The 20,063-nt window shown below is 40.9% G+C and overlaps 1 protein-coding gene across 2 annotated transcripts in view; it reads left to right on the top strand.

Moving 5' to 3' along the window:
• The window catches only part of VPS8 (VPS8 subunit of CORVET complex), a 388,855-nt gene that overhangs the window by 23,033 nt on the left and 345,759 nt on the right, over positions 1 to 20,063 (top strand). For both annotated transcript variants that reach the window (XM_073633432.1, XM_073633433.1), the window contains exons 4-7: positions 238 to 365; positions 3,632 to 3,725; positions 13,994 to 14,026; positions 15,898 to 15,952. In XM_073633432.1, the coding sequence (XP_073489533.1) occupies positions 238 to 365; positions 3,632 to 3,725; positions 13,994 to 14,026; positions 15,898 to 15,952 (310 nt within the window). The remainder of the gene's footprint in view (positions 1 to 237; positions 366 to 3,631; positions 3,726 to 13,993; positions 14,027 to 15,897; positions 15,953 to 20,063) is intronic.

The raw sequence follows: 20,063 nt of genomic DNA on the forward strand, positions 1-20,063 counted from the left end.
CAGCACTTTTTAATATATACCTACATAGTCCTGCTCTAGGACTAGTCATGCCAAATGGCATAGAATGGCATAGAACCAATCAACCCAGTTGTTGCCATGGAGTAGCCTGCATAAAAAATCCTTTGGTCATTCATACACAAGAGGCTAGAGCTATCCTGCATTTATTATTATGGGATATCAATGTATGGCATTGGACAATAGACCTGTTTGACCAAATATCAAATTTAATCTATACAGACAGATGATGAGGATGAAGCCTTCATACCGGAAGATCCTGCACTACTGAACATAGAGACTATTGACACCCACTCCTGTGACACCTCATCATTGGCCAGCTCTGATAGTGGTGACCGAGCACACAAGAGGTATATTAAATAATCTTTATCGTTTGGATTTTTGAATCATGTGTCTTATTTTCAAAGTATTTGCCTTAACAGAACTTTACCACCACTGCCTACCAACTTGGAATTAAATAAATTCTTTGTACAACAATAGCTGCACTGCTGAACAATGTATATATGTATTTAAGTGTTCTTGCATAGCAAGACCACTTACTGTTATCTCACATATATATTATTATTCTTATTATAGCCAAATTTACCACCTGAACTCCTCCCACAGCTTTTACACTACATAGACAGTAATATACCAAAACGTGCGGATTGTTCCCGATTGGTTTGCTATTACTTTGTGGAACGTTTTGCCGAATGGTTCAGGAAATATCACCGTTTTTGTTCAAAACTAGAGTGGGAGGTGTCAAAATCTGACAACCCCATGATCAGCCAAAACATTATGACCACAACATGATCAGCCAAAACATTATGACCACAATATGATCAGCCAAAACATTATGACCACAACATGATCAGCCAAAACATTATGACCACCCCATGATCAGCCAAAACATTATGACCACCCCATTAAAAAAAGAAAAAATCATTTTTGAAAAAAATGTTCAGCTCTTTCAGCTAATGATGGGACTTTTTCAACTTTTTTACTACTATTTATACTTTTTTAAAATATTAAACTTTTTAACACTTTTCACAGTTACTCCAGCCACTCCAACCACACAACAGTTACTCAAGCCACTCCACCCAGTTACTCCGCCCACTCCAGTTGTAGAGGCAAGAACACGGGAATGTTTTATAGCAGAAAGTAAAAGTGTTTTTTTTTTTTTTTCAAAATTGTCGGTCTTTTCTTGTATATAAGGCAAAAAACTGCAGAGGTAATCAAATACCACCAAAAAATAGCTCTGTTTATGGGAAAAAAAGGACATAAATTTTATTTGGGTACATCGTCGCATGACCGCGCAATTGTTAAAGTAACGCTGTGCTGTATCACAACAAATGGCCTGTCATGAAAAGGGGGTAAACCTTCTGGAGCTGAAGTGGTTAAAGTGTCCCGTGCTCCCTATAGGTGGCCATTATTCAATATTACATTGCGCCACCACAAAGCCTTAAGCCACTTTGTGCTCCACACCACTTTTTGCCTTTCTGTGTAACCACTGCTGTAGCACTGAATTTGGTACCTTTTATTTATTTACAGTGCATCCAAAAAGTATTCACAGCGCGTTACTTTTTCCACATTTTGTTAGGTTACAGCCTTCTTCCAAAATTGGATTAAATTTATTATTTTCCTCAAAATTCTACAAACCATACCCCATAATAACAACGTGAAAGAAGTTTGTTTGAAGTCTTTGCAAATTTATTAAAAATAAAAAAAAAAAAGAGCAAAAAAATCACATGCACATAAGTATTCACAGCCTTTGCTTAATACTTTGTTGAAGCACCTTTGGCGCCAATTTACAGCTACAAGTCTTTTTTAGTATGATGCTACAAGCTTGGCACACCTATTGTTGGGCAGTTTCTCCCATTCTTCTTTGCATGACCTCTTAAAGTCAGTCAGGTTGGGTGGAGAGCATTGGTGCACAACCCTTTTCAGGTCTTTCCAGAGATGTTCAATCAGGTTCAAGTCTGGGCTCTGGCTGGGCCACTCAATGACATTCACAGAGGTGTCCTTTAGCCACTCATTTGTTATCTTGGCTGTGTTCTTAGGGGCATTGTCCTGTTGGAAGTTGAACCTTCCCCCCAGTCTGAGGTCCAGCGCGCTCTGGAGCAGGTTTTCATCAAGGATGACTCTGTATATTGCTGCATTCATCTTTCCATCGATTCTGACTAGTCTCCCAGTTCCTTCCACTGAAAAACATCCCCACAGCATGATGCTGCCACCACCATGCTTCACTGTAGGGATGGTATTGGCCAGGTGATGAGCGGTGCCTGGTTTCCTCCAGACATGACACTTCATATTCAGGCCAAAGAGTTCAATCTTTGTTTCATCAGACTAGAGAATTTTGTTTCTCATGGTCTGAGAGTCCTTCTGGTGTCTTCTGACAAACTCAAGGTGGGCTGTCATGTGCCTTTTACTGAGGAGTTCCTTCTGTCTGGCCACTCTATCATACAGGCCTGATTGGTGGAGTGAGGCAGAGATGATTGTTCTTCTGGAAGGTTCTCCTCTCTCCACAGAGAAACGCTGGAGCTCTGTCAGAGTGACCATCGGGTTCTTGGTCACCTCCCTTACTAAGGCCCTTCTCCCCCGATTGCTCAGTTTGGCCTGGGCGGCCTACTCTAGGAAGAGTCTTGGTGGTTCCAAACTTCTTCAAATTACAGATGATGGAGGCCACTGTGCTCATTGGGACCTTCAATGCTGCAGACATTTTTCTGTACACTTCCCCCAATCTGTGTCTCGATACAATCCTGTCTCGGAGGTCTACAGACAATTCCTTGGACTTCATGGTTTGTGCTGACATGCACTGTTAACTGTGGGACCTCATATAGGCAGGTGTGTGCCTTTCCAAATCATGTCCAATCAACTGAATTTAGCAGAGGTGGACTCCAAACAAGTTGTAGAAACACCTCAAGGATGATCAGTGGGAACAGGATGCACCTGAGCTCAATTTAAAGTGTCATGGCAAAGGCTGTAAATACTTGTGTATCTGTGATTTTTTTTTTTGTTTTTTAATTTTTTAAAAATCTGCAAAGATTTCAAACAAACTTCTTTCCCTTTTGTCATTATGAGGTTTTATTTGTAGAATTTTGAGGAAAATAATGGATTTAATCCATTTTGGAATAAGGCTGTAACATAACAAAATGTGGAAAAAGTGAAGCGTTGTGAATACTTTCCAGATGCACTGTATTTAGTACTTTTACAGATATCAGCCTATAAACCCTATAGAAGATTTATAGTACTATTTGCCTAGATAATACAGTATGGCAGCCCCAAAAGTGATTGTAACAATAAAGGGGTTAGTTCACCTGAAAGTAATATTTAAGTTATGAGTGGAAATGGTGGGCTAAGTCAGCTCGTGGATTCTTATGTTTTGGAAACTCCAGCGTTGAATTTCCCTTCTATCTTTCCGTCCGTCTTAGTGTGTTCCAGCACTCCTACTGCATTCTCCATAAAACAGAATGAACACAAAACCTGAAAGGGAAAAGGGGACCTAGGAACTCTAGCAGACTTCTACTATATCTTTCTTATTAGTAAATTGCTGTATGACTCAGTACTCTTTTGTAGTAATAAATTCTGTTGAAGCTTATATGTTGATTTGAGAACGCTCTTTGTTTTATCTTATCAGAAAGAAGAAGCTACCAGATGCTTTTTCCCGCCATGGAGCTGTGCTGCGCCATATGCTGCTCAAAGGAGTCTCTGCTCAGATCGTGTCAGCTGCAGTAAGTCATAATACTGTTTGGGTATATACATGTAGATGAATCATAAGTTTCCCTGTGTATTATGGAAAGAAGAAGATTCTGGACGGCCGCACAGCAATAAAGGCATCTTTATTGATATGAAAAAGTAAAATCCAAATGCAATCACTTCATGTACAGGGAAAAACAGGAAAAATCGCTAACGTGTTTCACGCCCTATTGTGGCGCTTATTCATAGCCCTGTGTATTACAAAAACAGTGATACCTTGGTTCACAAACACTTCTGTTCACAAACAACTCGGTTCGCGAACAGAAGAGTTAACAAAAATTTGCTTTGGTTTGCGAACTCCACTTCGATTCACAAACACGTTCATATTGAGAACAGTGCAAGATGAGAGTCTTAGGCGAACCAGTCCACTCAGATAGGGGTTTCTGCCCCCCGACTACCATGAGGGTGGGCTCTCTTGATTGGGAATCGTGGAAAAACAGTTCATATGAATTCTACAACTTTATCATGCCCTCAGATGATCTTTTCCTGCATGCACAGTGCTATTTTCTGGCCCCTAGATTAGTCATTTAAATTGGGGTTTGGGATTGTTTCAAGCAAGGATTAAAGAGGAGCTATAGTTTTTTTTTATTTTTAGATGTACACATGAAAGAGGTCAGCTTAATGTAAAAGACCGTATGCAATATATGTTCAAAATCCTTTTTTTGTACATTTCATAATTTTATATACACTGAATATACAAAACAAAAGTTCAGAACGGATTAACCTGATTTACAATTTTCCTTGGTTCACAACCAATTTGGTTTGTGGCCAGAGTCAGTTCACAAATTAAGTTTGTGAACCGAGGTATCACCGTACAAGGAAGTCTTTAAAGGTCTTCAGCAACTACAGATGTATTAGGGCTCATGCACACTGGCATACTAAAATGCTGGTATCTATGCAAAGATACTGCATCAACCTCTTGACGACCAGCGCATGCCTATTTACGTCGGCAGAATGGCACTGGCGGGAAAAAGGGCGTACAGGTACATCCTCTTTAAGAAGCGGTGTTGAGGGCGTGAGCCTGCCGCGGTCTCCGTGACTGTGACTGCGGGTCCCGCGGACTCTATGTTCGCTGGGTTGCCCGCGATCGTGTCACGGAGAGGAAGAACGGGGAGATGCTTTTGTGAACTAAGCATTTCCCCGTTCTGCCTAGTGACATGACAGAGATCACTGCTCCCTGTCAATGAGAGCAGTGATAGCTGTCATGTGAGGTGTAGCCCCTCCCCCCCACAGTTAGTATCACTCCCTAGGACACACTTATCCCCTTCACTGCCCCCTAGTGGTTAACCCCTTCACTGCCAGTGTCATTTTCACAGTAATCAATGCATTTTTATAGCTCTGAACGCTGTTTAAATGACAATGGTCCAAAAATAGTGTCAAAAGTGTCTGATCTGTCTGCCATAATGTCGCAGTCCCGATTAAAAATCGCAGATCTCCGCCATTACTAATAAAAAAAAAAATAATAATAAAAATGCTATAAATCTATCCCCTATTTTGTAGACGCTATAAATTTTGCGCAAACCAATCAATATACGCTTATTGCGATTTTATTTTTTTTACCAAAAATATGTAAAAGAATACATATCGGCCTAAACTGAGGAAAAAAAATGTTTTTTTTAATATATTTTGGGGTGATATTTATTATAGCAAAAAGTAAAAAATGTGTTTTTTTCAAAATTGTCGCTCTTTTTTTGTTTATAGTGCAAAAAATAAAAACCACAGAGGCGATCAAATACCACCAAAAGAAAGCTCTATTTGTGGGGGAAAAAAAGGACGTCAATTTTGTTTTGGTACAATGTCGCACGACTGCGCAATTGTCAGTTAAAGCGACGCAGTGGCGAATCGCAAAAAGTGCTTTGGTCAGGAAGGGGGTAAAATCTTCCGGGGCTGAAGTGGTTAAAAAAACACATGTAATGGTCTGTGAAGTTCTTCTGTTTAGTGTATACAATATTGCTGTATTCAGATCTATAAAAAGTTATACAGTATGTTGTAGAGATCTCAACACAGTGTTTTTAACGCCAGTGTGCATAAACCCTAAAGCTCTAAAAAATACATTTACCAGTTAACCAATTGCCGACCGCCGCACGACGATGTACGTCGGCAGAATGGCACGGGCAGGCAAAAGGACTTACAGGTACGTCCTTGCCTGCCCGCGGGTGGGGGGGTCCGATCAGACCCCCCCCCCCCAGTGCCTGCGGCGGTCGGCAAATCCTCCCCGGCGATCGGTGGTGAGGGGGAGGCCATCCATTCATGGCCCCCCCCCCTCGCGATCGCTCCTGGCCAATGGGATCATTTCCCTGCCTCTGTATTGTACACAGAGGCAGAGGAAATGATGTCATCTCTCCTCGGCTCGGCATTTTCCGTTCCGGCGCCGAGGAGAGAAGACTGGAATGTGAGTTACACAAACACACACATACAGTAGAACACGCCAGGCATACATTACACCCCCGATCCCCCCCCCCCCCCCGATTACCCCCTGATCCCCCCCCCGATCACCCCTCCCCCCCCGCCCCCGTCACACTGACACCAAGCAGTTTTTTTTTTTTTCTGATTACTGCATGGTGTCAGTTTGTGACAGTTACTGTTAGCCCCCTTTAGGTCTAGGATACCCCCCTAACCCCCCCCAATAAAGTTTTAACCCCTTGATCACCCCCCGTCGCCAGTGTCGCTAAGCGATCATTTTTCTGATCACTGTGTTAGTGTCACTGGTGACGCTAGTTAGGGAGGTAAATATTTAGGTTTAACCCCTTGATTGCCCCCTAGTTAACCCTTTCACCACTGATCACCGTATAACTGTTATGGGTGACGCTGGTTAGTTCGTTTATTTTTTATAGTGTCAGGGCACCCGCCGTTTATTACCTAATAAAGGTTTAGCCCCATGATCGCCCGGTGGTGATATGCGTCGCCCCAGGCAGCGGCAGCTTAGCGCCAGTACCGCTAACACCCACGCACGCAGCATACACCTCTCTTAGTGGTATAGTATTTGACCGGATCAATATCTGATCCGATCAGATCTGTACTAGCGTCCCCAGCAGTTTAGGGTTCCCAAAAACGCAGTGTTAGCGGGATCAGCCCAGATACCTGCTAGCACCTGCGTTTTGCCCCTCCGCCCGGCCTAGCCCACCCAAGTGCAGTATCGATCGATCACTGTCCCTTCAAAACACTAAATGCATAACTGCAGCATTCGCAGAGTCAGGCCTGATCCCTGCGATCGCTAACAGTTTTTTTGGTAGCGTTTTGGTGAACTGGCAAGCACCAGCCCCAGGCAGCGTCAGATTAGCGCCAGTACCGCTAACACCCACGCACGCACCGTACACCTCCCTTAGTGGTGTAGTATCTGAACGGATCAATATCTGATCCGATCAGATCTATACTAGCGTCCCCAGCAGTTTAGGGTTCCCAAAAATGCAGTGTTAGCGGGATCAGCCCAGATACCTGCTAGCACCTGCGTTTTGCCACTCCGCCCAGCCCAGCCCACCCAAGTGCAGTATCGATCGATCACTGTCACTTACAAAACACTAAACGCATAACTGCAGCGTTCGCAGAGTCAGGCCTGATCCCTGCGATCGCTAACAGTTTTTTTGGTAGCGCTTTGGTGAACTGGCAAGCACCAGCGGCCTAGTACACCCCGGTCATAATCAAACCAGCACTGCAGTAACACTTGGTGACGTGGCGAGTCCCATAAGTGCAGTTCAAGCTGGTGAGGTGGCAAGTAGTGTCCCGCTGCCACCAAGAAGAAGACACAGGCCCGTCGTGCCCATAGTGCCCTTCCTGCTGCATTCGCCAATCCTAATTGGGAACCCACCACTTCTGCAGCGCCCGTACTTCCCCCATTCACATCCCCAACCAAATGCAGTAGGCTGCATGAGAGGCATTTTCTTTATGTCCTCCCGAGTACCCCTACCCAACGAACCCCCCAAAAAAGATGTTGTGTCTGCAGCAAGCGTGGACACCCGCTATTATTGTCCCTCCTGTCCTGACAATCCTGGTCTTTGCATTGGTGAATGTTTTGAACGCTACCATACACTAGTTGAGTTCTAGCATAGGGTACAGCATTGCACAGACTAGGCACACTTTCACAGGGTGTCCCAAGATGCCATCGCATTTTGAGAGACCCGAACCTGGAACCGGTTACAGTTATAAAAGTTAGTTACAAAAAAAAGTGTAAAAAAAAAAAAAAAAATAGTTGTCGTTTTATTGTTCTCTCTCTCTCTATTCTCTCTCTATTGTTCTGCTCTTTTTTACTGTATTCTATTCTGCAATGTTTTATTGTTATTATGTTTTATCATGTTTGCTTTTCAGGTATGCAATTTTTTATACTTTACCGTTTACTGTGTTTTATTGTTAACCATTTTTACGTCTTCAGGTACGCCATTCACGACTTTGAGTGGTTATACCAGAATGATGCCTGCAGGTTTAGGTATCATCTTGGTATCATTCTTTTCAGCCAGCGGTCGGCTTTCATGTAAAAGCAATCCTAGCGGCTATTCAGCCTCTAGACTGCTTTTACAAGCAGTGGGAGGGGATGCCCCCCCCCACCGTCTTCCGTGTTTTTCTCTGGCTCTCCTGTCTCAACAGGGAACCTGAGAATGCAGCCGGTGATTCAGCCAGCTGACCATAGAGCTGATCAGAGACCAGAGTGGCTCCAAACATCTCTATGGCCTAAGAAACCGGAAGCTACGAGCATTTCATGACTTAGATTTCGTCCGATGTAAACAGCGCCATTGGGAAATTGGGAAAGCATTTTATCACACCGATCTTGGTGTGGTCGGATGCTTTGAGGGCAGAGGAGAGATCTAAGACCCCAATTTTTTCAAAAAAGAGTACCTGTCACTACCTATTGCTATCATAGGGGATATTTACATTCCCTGAGATAACAATAAAAATGATTAAAAAAAAAAAAAATGAAAGGAACAGTTTAAAAATAAGATAAAAAAGCAAAAAAATAATAAAGAAAAAAAAAAAAAAAGCACCCCTGTCCCCCCCTGCTCTCGCGCTAAGGCGAACGCAAGCGTTGGTTTGGCGTCAAATGTAAACAGCAATTGCACCATGCATGTGAGGTATCACCACGAAGGTCAGATCGAGGGCAGTAATTTTAGCAGTAGACCTCCTCTGTAAATCTAAAGTGGTAACCTGTAAAGGCTTTTAAAGGCTTTTAAAAATGTTTTTATTTTGTTTCCACTGCATGTTTGTGCGCAATTTTAAAGCATGTCATGTTTGGTATCCATGTACTCGGCCTAAGATCATCTTTTTTATTTCATCAAACATTCAGGCAATATAGTGTGTTTTAGTGCATTAAAATTTTAAAAAAGTGTGTTTTTTCCCCAAAAAATGCGTTTGAAAAATCGCTGCACAAATACTGTGTGAAAAAGAAAATGAAACACCCACCATTTCAATCTGTAGGGCATTTGCTTTAAAAAATATATAATGTTTGGGGGTTCAAAGTAATTTTCTTGCAAAAAAAAATTATTTTTTCATGTAAACAAAAAGTGTCAGAAAGGGCTTTGTCTTCAAGTGGTTAGAAGAGTGGGTGATGTGTGACATAAGCTTCTAAATGTTGTGCATAAAATGCCAGGACAGTTCAAACCCCCCCCCAAATGACCCCATTTTGGAAAGTAGACACCCCAAGCTATTTGCTGAGAGGCATGTCGAGTCCATGGAATATTTTATATTGTGACACAAGTTGCGGGAAAGAGACACTTTTTTTTTTTTTTTGCACAAAGTTGTCACTAAATTATATATTGCTCAAACATGCCATGTGAATATGTGAAATTACACCCCAAAATACATTCTGTTGCTTCTCCTGAGTTCGGGGATACCACATGTGTGAGACTTTTTGGGAGCCTAGCCGCGTACGGGACCCCGAAAACCAAGCACCTCCTTCAGGCTTTCTAAGGGCGTAAATTTTTGATTTCACTCTTCACTGCCTATCACAGTTTCGGAGGCAATGGAATGCCCAGGTGGCACAAACCCCCCCCAAATGACCCTATTTTGGAAAGTAGACATCCCAAGCTATTTGCTGAGAGGTATAGTGAGTATTTTGCAAACATCACTTTTTGTCACTTTTTGTCAAAAAATGTTTTTTCTTGTCTTTCTTCATTTTCAAAAACAAATGAGAGCTGCAAAATACTCACCATGCATCTCAGCAAATTGCTTGGGGTGTCTACTTTCCAAAATGGGGTCATTTGGGGGGGGTTTGTGCCACCTGGGCATTCCATTGCCTCCGAAACTGTGATAGGCAGTGAAGAGTGAAATCAAAAATTGACACCCTTAGAAATCCTGAAGGCAGAGATTGGTTTTCGGGGCCCCGTACGTGGCTAGACTCCAAAAAAGTCCCACACATATGGTATCCCCATACTCAGGAGAAGCAGCTAAATGTATTTTGGGGTGCAATTCCACATATGCCCATGGCCTGTGTGATCAATATATCATTTAGTGACAACTTTGTGCAAAAAAAAAATAAATTTGTCACTTTCCCGCAACTTGTGTCAAAATATAAAATATTCCATGGACTCATAATGCCTCTCAGCAAATAGCTTGGGGTGTCTACTTTCCAAAATGGGGTCATTTGGGGGGGGGTTTGTGCCATCTGGGCATTTTATGGCCTTCAAAACTGTGATAGGTAGTGAGGAGTGAAATCAAAAATTTACGCCCTTAGAAATCCTGAAGGCGGTGATTGGTTTTCGGGGCCCCGTACGCGGCTAGGCTCCCAAAAAGTCCCACACATGTGGTATCCCCGTACTCAGGAGAAGCAGCTGAATGTATTTTGGGGTGCAATTCCACATATGCACATGGCCTGTGTGAGCAATATATCATTTAGTGACAACTTTTTGTAATTTTTTTTTTTTGTCATTATTCAATCACTTGGGACAAAAAAAATTAATATTCAATGAGCTCAACATGCCTCTCAGCAATTTCCTTGGGGTGTCTACTTTCCAAAATGGGGTCATTTGGGGGGTTTGTACTGCCCTGCCATTTTAGCACCTCAAGAAATGACATAGGCAGTCATAAACTAAAACCTGTGTAAATTCCAGAAAATGTACCCTAGCTTGTAGACGCTATAACTTTTGCACAAACCAATAAATATACACTTATTGACATTTTTTTTTACCAAAGACATGTGGCCGAATACATTTTGGCCTAAATGTATGACTAAAATTGAGTTTATTGGATTTTTTTATAACAAAAAGTAGAAAATATCATTTTTTTCAAAATTTTCGGTCTTTTTCCATTTATAGCGCAAAAAATAAAAACGGCAGAGGTGATCAAATACCATCAAAAGAAAGCTCTATTTGTGGGAAGAAAAGGACGCAAATTTCGTTTGGGTACAGCATTGCATGACCGCGCAATTAGCAGTTAAAGCGACGCAGTGCCAAATTGTAAAAAGTGCTCTGGTCAGGAAGGGGATAAATCCTTCCGGGGCTGAAGTGGTTAAATATAGGCCATATGTTAGGATAGTCTGAAGGATGTCAAAAACATGCTGTGTGCATGTTTACTGAGTGGTTTGGTTGGCCTGTGATTTTTATCGTAACTTAATATACCTTCTGTATAAAAATATTGCATAAAATGGCTACATTCATAGGATCTAAGGAAATAGATCTGATCTAGAGTATGTTTGATCTTATGGTATAAACACGAAAAACACAGTGACTTCCAGTGCTTCGGGGTGTTCTAAAGTGAAGGGCAACAGGGACATCGGTATCCCAAGGCTGGGTGGATGCTGCCTTCCTCAGATGGGGTGATCTGATGGAAACTACAAAAAAGAAAAAAATGGAAGGCGTGCACACCTAGTGCATTACCAATGACAACTTAATGAATGGTAAAATCCATAAATAGTGGGTACTCACAAAAGACAACACTTAATGAGTCATAAAAAATCACACAGTGTGTGGACATGTGCAGGACCGTATCACAGGGTATTACTGATGCGTGTTGGGGGCGCACCCCCTTCCTCAGAGCTAGGCTAGCCCTGAGGAAGGGGGTGTGTCCCCGAAACATGTCAGACATGTTGTCTTTTGTGAGTACCCACTTTTTATGGATTTTACCATTCATTCAATTGTCATTGGTAATGCATTTTTTTTCCTATTTGTAGTGATCTTAAGGTATAGCCAAAGAGCCTTTGTGCACACCTAAAGCCTCGTACACACAGTGCGATTGTTGGCCAACCGAGCGTCTGATTTTTGTCAAAAGGGCTTGTGCCTGGTCCTGGTACACAATTGTTGTGCCACAAACACGAACATAGTGATGTACTACGAGGAATTTCAGCTCTTGAGCGCCACCCTTTGGGCCCCTTTCTTCTAATTTCATGTTTGGTGAACATTGATTCCGAGCATGCATGTTTGTACTTTCGACTTTTGTGTGACGGAGTTGTGTACTGACCATACGAAAATCTGACATCAAACTGTTGTCTGCCGAAAATATACTAGCCTGTCATCTAACATTTGTTGGCCAAAAGTTGGACAACAATTGTCAAAAGGAGCGTACTAAAGGTAAGATTTTAGGACAACAGTCTGTCAACAGACAATCCCTTGCCAACAATCGTACTGTGTGTATGAGGCTTTAGCCAGCAAACTATTGACAATTACCCTAGCATAGGGTAGGCAAGAGGAAGTGTATAGCTATAATTAGAGACATGAATGCCGTCATTGCTTACCTCCTTATGAAAATTCTAGTTTCCTGATTGTGTGTTGCTTCAATGCCAGAATGTCAGAATTCTTTCTAAAGTTGTTAAAAGTTAGTTGCCAAGTATTGAACTCCAAAGCACCCTCATGATAGCCCCATAACTAACATTTTCAGCACTGGCAGCTGCCATATTTCTCTAATGACAGCTGTACCTATGAGGATATAAATATGTAATCTGCCATTGCTGCCTTGCTTTTTGTAAGTGCATTTTCTGTATGTTGGAATTCTTGGAGATGTCTTCCATTGCGCCTTCTCAGTCACATTTATAGCTGCCCAACTTGGAACTTGTTGTCCTATGTATGTGCTGTTTAGTTGAGCTGCCTATGTAGCTCTGATGTTTATTTTACCAGCATTTCTACGTAATTGTATCTTGCATTACACTTGTCCTGGTTTGTATAAAGCAACTTATGGGAATTACAAACAAAGGTGCATGTTCTGAAATGTTATTTTCATCCTGGCTTTGCTGCCTATAAAGTAATTAACCTGGGAGCAGCATGCAGTTTGCAATTCCAGAAAAGTCTGAACTTTTGTTTGGCATGCTTGTTCCAGGTAGATGACTTGCCTAATAGCAGGGATGGGCTCAGGCATGTTCGGATTATAGTCCCAACCCACCTCCGCAATCCCGCCAGGTAGCCCTCACTGCACACCACCAATCACAGGCAGTGAGGCATTTTCCAGCCCGCACCTGCACGTACATGCGCTGCCTATGATTGGCAGTGTGCAGTGACAGTGACTATGATCCGAACACGCCTGCGCCCATCTCTATCCTCATCCCCGTCACAGTTGCAACTCCTAAGTGTGTCTCCTTACAATTTTTTTTACATTAGTTGTTGGAAAAACATCTGTGATGTGAACTTATTAAAATTCACATCAACAGGGCACAAGTCAAAGGTCATCTTAAAAATAATGTATGCATATCTAAATAGAATGTATGGGGGTTCCCATACATGACTTCCCCTTGTTCTTTGCAAGCCGTATCCTAAGTTCTGCATGCACAGTCTTCTGTGAAGTGATATGTCAAGTGACAGTAGCAGGCCTTGAGGGAAGGGCAGTAGGGAAATTAAGGAGCTGTTTTGCCTGCCAAAGGATTTGTATCTCTGTCCATCCAGTCCTGAAATGTACACGGTTTTGCCACAAAGCACAGCCCTGTCTGGCAGGGCAGCATATCTGATTGTCCTTTGCTGCAGTTCAGTAACCATTACAGGTCTTGTACCTCCCCCAGTCTGTGCCTTTGACAGTGAAAAGAGAAGCTCATTGTCACTCTGCTCTCTTCTATATCTCTTGGTAGCACCTAAGCAGTACAGAACAACAGTTTGGCTACTTGTGCTGCTTTTCCCTTCCCCCTAGACTGACCTTTCCTGTAAAGGGGCTGCAGGTTGGTTGTAATAATTCAGAGCCACATTAATGTACCTATTATACACCTGCCTAGAGTTCAGCTGTAAAATATGGCCCCAACAATCATATTTATTAAGCCTATGCACAGGATGCTGCAACACATTAACCAGTGGAAAGTAGTTCACATTCAATATTTCTAATTGTTTTTCTTATTCTCTTATTTCAGGATAAAGTTGATGCTGGCCTTCCTACAGCTATAGTGAGTATTTTTTTCAGACCCTTGACATTCCACCTGCTATCCCATGTAATGCATCCAAGACGCTGTTTATTGCTCTTTTATGTCACAGCTTTCTAGTAATCTCTAATGAGCAGTTGTAAAACACTGAGTAAAAATCAGCTTTCATTTTAGAAGTTTGATGTACAAGAAGTGTTCCCATATGCAATGTCATTCCTCCTTTTGCTGTTGGCTGAACTTTATTTTTTATTTTGTATTATTGCATGATAGCTCACTGTCAGAGAAAAGCACAATGAACTGTTATACAATAGAAAGAAAAGTAATTCCAGCAAGTTGGGAAAGGAGGATCTGTATCTCGGGAGACTTCTAAAAGTTAAATATGATTCTTACTTATAATTCCTCAACTACTATCTGGGGATCGCTAGAGAGCTGTACAATGAGAACATTAGCAAAAAAAAGTTTATTGTTGGATCTAATAGTGCAAGGCATAGTATGGGTCATTGCAAGGTGACCACAGACATTTCGGTCTGTTTGCACAGCCGTTTTTGGATTTTTACCAAACTGGAGTTAAATGTAATGGATTGTTTAGGTAGGCTCTCATTCTACTAGATGTTGGTTAATTGTATAGAGATTACACCGATTTGGATCCTCAGATATTCGTTGTTCATGTTTGGGCTACACAGACAAGTACATTTCTTTGCTACTGAGAGACTGCTTGTTGTGGCCATCGTCTCATTGGCAGCTTATTCATTTAGTTTGCTGCTAATGAAGTGATGACCAACAAGTACATTTCTCAGTATACGAGATCTAATCCATTGCATACCCTTAGATTTACATTTTGAAGAATGCCATATACTGCAGCAGGGCAGCCTCTCTGCTCCAGATCATGTACCTAGTATGTAGATCCGCGTTCAGGGGTAGAGAATGCCCCTGATGTGCTGCAATTTGCTGCAGCACCGACCAATCAGCGGCCAGCAGCACCCGACAATCGACTCCGGACATTAGGTAGGTAAACAAAACACAGGGCTCTCTTCTGATAGCAGCAATGTGCTGTGTTTTCCTTTCTGCAAAGCAGGAAATAAAAAAACAGCACATTGTTTAGGAAAAACAGCACACGCAGTATTTTTTTTCCTTCCTGCAAAGTAGCAAAGAAAAAAACAGCACATTGCTTAGGAAAAACAGCACACACAGTACACAGTATCACATGTTGGCCACACATTTAACCCCTTGATCGCCCTAGATGTTAACCTCTTCCCTGCCAGTGTCATTAGTACAGTGACCTTGCATATTTTTAGCACTGATCACTGTATTGTTGTCACTGGTTCCCAAAAAAGTGTCAGCTAGGTGTCTGATTTGTTCACCGCAATGTCGCAGTCCCACTATAAGTCGCTGATTGTCGCTATTAGAAGTAAAAAATACAAAATAAATAAGAATTCCATAAATATAGCCTATAGTTTGTAGATGCTATAACTTTTGCGCAAACCAATCAATATATGCTTATTGGGGTTTTTCTTGACCACAAATATGTAGCAGAATATATTTTGACCTAAATTGATGAAGAAATGTGATTTCTTTTTCATTTTTTTTTTTTATTGGTAGTGTTTCATAGCAGAAAGTAAAAATTATTGTTTTTTTTTCACAATTGTCAGTCTTTTTTGTTTATAGTGCAAAAAATAAAAACCGCAAAGGTGATCAAATAACACCAAAAGATAGAGAGAGCTTTGTGGGGAAAAAAGGTCATATACTTTGGGTACAGTGTCGCATGACTGTGCAATTGCCAGTTAAAGTAATGCAGCGCCATATCGCAAAAAATGGCCTGGTCCTGAGGGGGGGCTGTAAACTTTCCGGAGCTGAAGTGGTTAAAGCTTAACGATTCTTTTTCTGTGTATCTCTAGGCTGTGTCTAATCTAATTGCAGTGGGTACTTCTCACGGTCTGGCTCTTATATTTGGTAAGCTGATCTCTTTTGTTTCAATATCATAACAAGTTTAACATTGTTGTCAAATTACAGTTTCATTCATAAGAATCCTTCTTCTTTGGTTGTAGTAATATGTAACTTTCTCTCTGTCCCTTTCCCTCACCTTGTGGAACGGAGAAGGCAAAGGTATGGGAATGCACTGCATGCAGTTCTGAGAAATGTTGGACATGTTAGATGCATCCTTTGTGTTGAAGTAAAATCCTGTTGTTTTAAAGATATTTGTATTGATCGCAATATTGGGGCCACTGTGTCAGACTTACGTCTAAGGACACCATACTAGTTTTTAAATGAAAAAAAAAAGTTATTTTGCACTCAGTGTGATACCCTACAGTATTTCACAAAAGTGAGTACACCCCTCACATTTTTGTAAATATTTTATTATATCTTTTCATGTGACAACACTGAAGAAATGACACTTTGCTACAATGTAAAGTAGTGAGTGTACAGTTTGTATAACCGTGTAAATTTTCTGTCCCCTCAAAATAACTCAACACACTCAGTACTTTACATTTTAGCGAAATGTAATTTCTTCAGTGTTGTCACATGAAAAGATATAATAAAATATTTACAAAAATGTGAGGGGTATACTCACTTTTGTGAGATACTGTGTATACAGAGCTGCACCAACTATACATTTGAATACCAAGACATTCTAAACATATACTCTTAAAACCAGTGTGCTACCAGAAAAAAATGGATAAATATGTGCAGTATACAAAGAATAATCAAAAAGTGCACTATCTACTAACTCAATAAGTGCTGATATAAGGACAATCCAACTTAAAATGTTCGTGAGAAATGCAAATAAGTTCCAAAGTCCATCCAACAAAATTGTTATGCAGATTCCTGAATTCACCCTCATCAGCAAGATGGTGCAAGGAATATTTAAAACAATCTTGTGATCTTCCACCTCAAATGTGCCTAATACCAAATGTTGTGGATCTCGGATGAGGGAGATCAATACAGCATGTAACCAGGCCTGACGCTCCAAATGCCCTGTAGGGGTCCTCTTCTACTGGTCATGTTTCGCATCGGAGCGCATCGCCAGTGTGAACAGGAACGTGACACCGGGACACCAGACTGTACATTTTTAAGCTCTTCTGTCTATGTGATCCGATATGTGCAATCCTAATTGGACAAGCAAATCAACAAAATGGCACAGCCATGGACCAAACACAAGAGGTACAATGAAGACCAATAGCTGGCCATAGTATGTGTATCAAGGGTTAAAGATGGTGTCCAAAAGAAGACTAGACAATAGAGCAGTGGTCATCAACCCTGTCCTCAGGGCCCACTAACAGGCCAGGTTTGCAAGATAACTGAAATACATCACAGGTTATATAATTTGCTGCTCAGTGATTGCAGTACTCTGGTCTTCATCTCCCCAAGGTAACACATAAAACCTGGCCTGTTAATGGGCCCTGAGGACAGGGTTGATGACCACTGCAATAGAAGATAAAGAAGGACAAAAACGGCTTCCAAAATGAGACTACAATAGAGGCCAACCAAGGGTGACAAGTAAACATCTATATTAGCACCATCATATGCCATTAAGAAGAAGGTATAAGAATGATCATATCCTCCAATACCATAATGTGGTCAGAAAAAAGACATGGCCACTCATCTTAGGAAAAAAATACACTTAACAGAAAGATGAATAGCCATCCCAAACAACGCCATCTTGTGGTCTAAAAGAAATATAACTTATACACAAAAAAAAACAAAATACAAAAATATTAAATTAAAAAAGTTAAATTAAAAAAATACATATGGATCCCCTGGATGAATGAGCTTTAACAAACATAGCAAGAAAACAATAAAAATTCATACAAAGACTAAATTTAAAATAAAAGAACTATTATTAATAAAACTGTTATGATCTCACTCTATATTGTGCCCATAGGGTCTATAAGTTTTAAGCTGAAATATCCAGCGGGTTTCTAATCCCAAGATACCCTTTATAAAATTACTTTCTTTCCAGCGTGGAGAATAACAATCAATACCAACCAATTTTAGAGAGGAAGGATCTCTGTCATGATGGAAACAATAATATTTTGACAAACTATGTCCTGTTGTACACTTGGACATTGTAAAATATAGACCATGCCTTTTAGTGTTGCATGATCCGAAATGATCAACATCATAGGACTTGGATGTACTGTGTGAAACAAAGGACTTTGTTCTAATAGTATTCTTCCTAATGTTCATATACATTTTACACCTCCGGCAGGGAAAGAAACCCTTTAAGCTACCAAATAGAGAGATTTTAAAAGGGAATTCGGCCACATTAGCTGCTACAAGATCTCTTAGAGTTTGGGCTTTTCAAAAGTTAATCCTAGGATGATCTAGTAATATTGGCCCCAGATTCCTATAATTTTTTAGGACTTTCCAGTGTTTCTGAAACCATGTATTGATCTAATCATGATAGCTAGAAAAAGTAGTAATAAAGGATAACTGATGATCATCCTTAGTTATTGAAGCACGTGCTGGATCCCTTCTCAGCAATCTATACCGTTCCACGTTAGAAACTTCTTTAATAGCACGATCGAGTTCCTGCTCCTCATAGCCTTTTTCTATTAACCACTTCAATACTGGGCACCCTTCCTGCTCAGGCCAATTTTCAGCTTACAGTGCTGTCCCATTTTGAATGACAGTTGCGTGGTCCTGCAACGCTGTACCTAAATAAAATTGTTATCATTTTTCCCACAAATAGAGCTTTCTTTTTGTGGTATTTGATCACCACTGTTTATTTTATTTTTTTGCTAAACAAATAAAAAAAACTAAAAATTTTGGAAGAAAAAAAAAGTTTTTCCTTGTTTCTGAGGTGGCGATGATAGGTGGCACTGATGCACTCCCAACATTGCAATAGCAATTTTTTTTCTTTATTGTATTTCATCTACACATTCCATAGTGAATAAACGAAGATTCGCTGAGCAAACAAACATAAAAAATTTATATTTGATAGACTATCGACCACCCCCCACAGGAAATGTACAGGTTTGAAAGGTCAAATTTTGTGTCACTTCCCCAAACCAATTTCTCGAATGTTAAATCGTCACATAGTGTGGCATTAGAACTATTCATCGGTCGAAATTTTGGAACTGCATGATAGTAGAGTCGTTGGCTCCAAACAACCGATTTTTTTTACTCTGAACTTGACTGGCTGACTGTTCCTCTGCTCTGGAGGCTTACAGAATGCAAAGGAAGGTCCCATGGGATGCCAGTTGGACAGCTTTACATGTAAATATCTTCAACAACAGGTTTCAGTAATATTTTCTCATGTTAATTACTAGCATGAAATATATATTTTGTTTTAGTTTGATCCATCACTATGCAACTTCCATTTTAAACTTTCTTTCATCATGCATAAAACAGTGCTGCTTATTCTTGATTCCATGGTCACACTTTACCTTTCACCTCTAGTTATGCTTCTAAAACATCATATTCTACCCTGTTCGTTAATATACTTATATTAAATAATTTAGACGATTCTTAATGAATTAATTTTTGCACTCTATAAATTAGATTTTACAGGATAAATCCAGAAGCTTTGAGGTTTAATTCACTACTACAAAGCTCTGAGACCTGCCATTCTGTTAGAAAAATGGTCTAATCCTGAGTTGGTTGTTTAGGTGTTAAGCTCTACACTGCTCCATTTTCATGAAAGATGTTCAGATTGGTACATCACTTAAGGGGGAGGGCTAGGGCCTGGTGAATGCCCAAGGTGTCTAGTCACAGTGTTAAACAAGTGGGATAGCAGATTTAGTCAAGGCTGTGCACCCGCCTGCCGCTTCACAAGGGATGATGTACTTGTAGGCACTTGGTATCTGAGGGGACTGGCCATTCCAGTACAAACAGTGCAGATTTGGGCAGCTTTTCTGTGCCTATTGCAATACTTATTCAGGTCAATAAAGGGATGAGGGTATGCCAACTTTGCTACCATCCTTAGGGCCCTAGTCTGCCTTAATCTGTCACTAGCTAAGCTGTGTCGAAACAGTGTTTACATAGCGTAATATACTCCCTGTATTACCATGTGTATCTGAATTATTTTCTGAAGTATTCAGCTAGGCATGCGTACAGTAGG

The sequence above is a fragment of the Aquarana catesbeiana genome, linkage group LG06 (assembly GCF_042186555.1).
Source record: "Aquarana catesbeiana isolate 2022-GZ linkage group LG06, ASM4218655v1, whole genome shotgun sequence".
Lineage (NCBI taxonomy): Eukaryota > Metazoa > Chordata > Amphibia > Anura > Ranidae > Aquarana > Aquarana catesbeiana.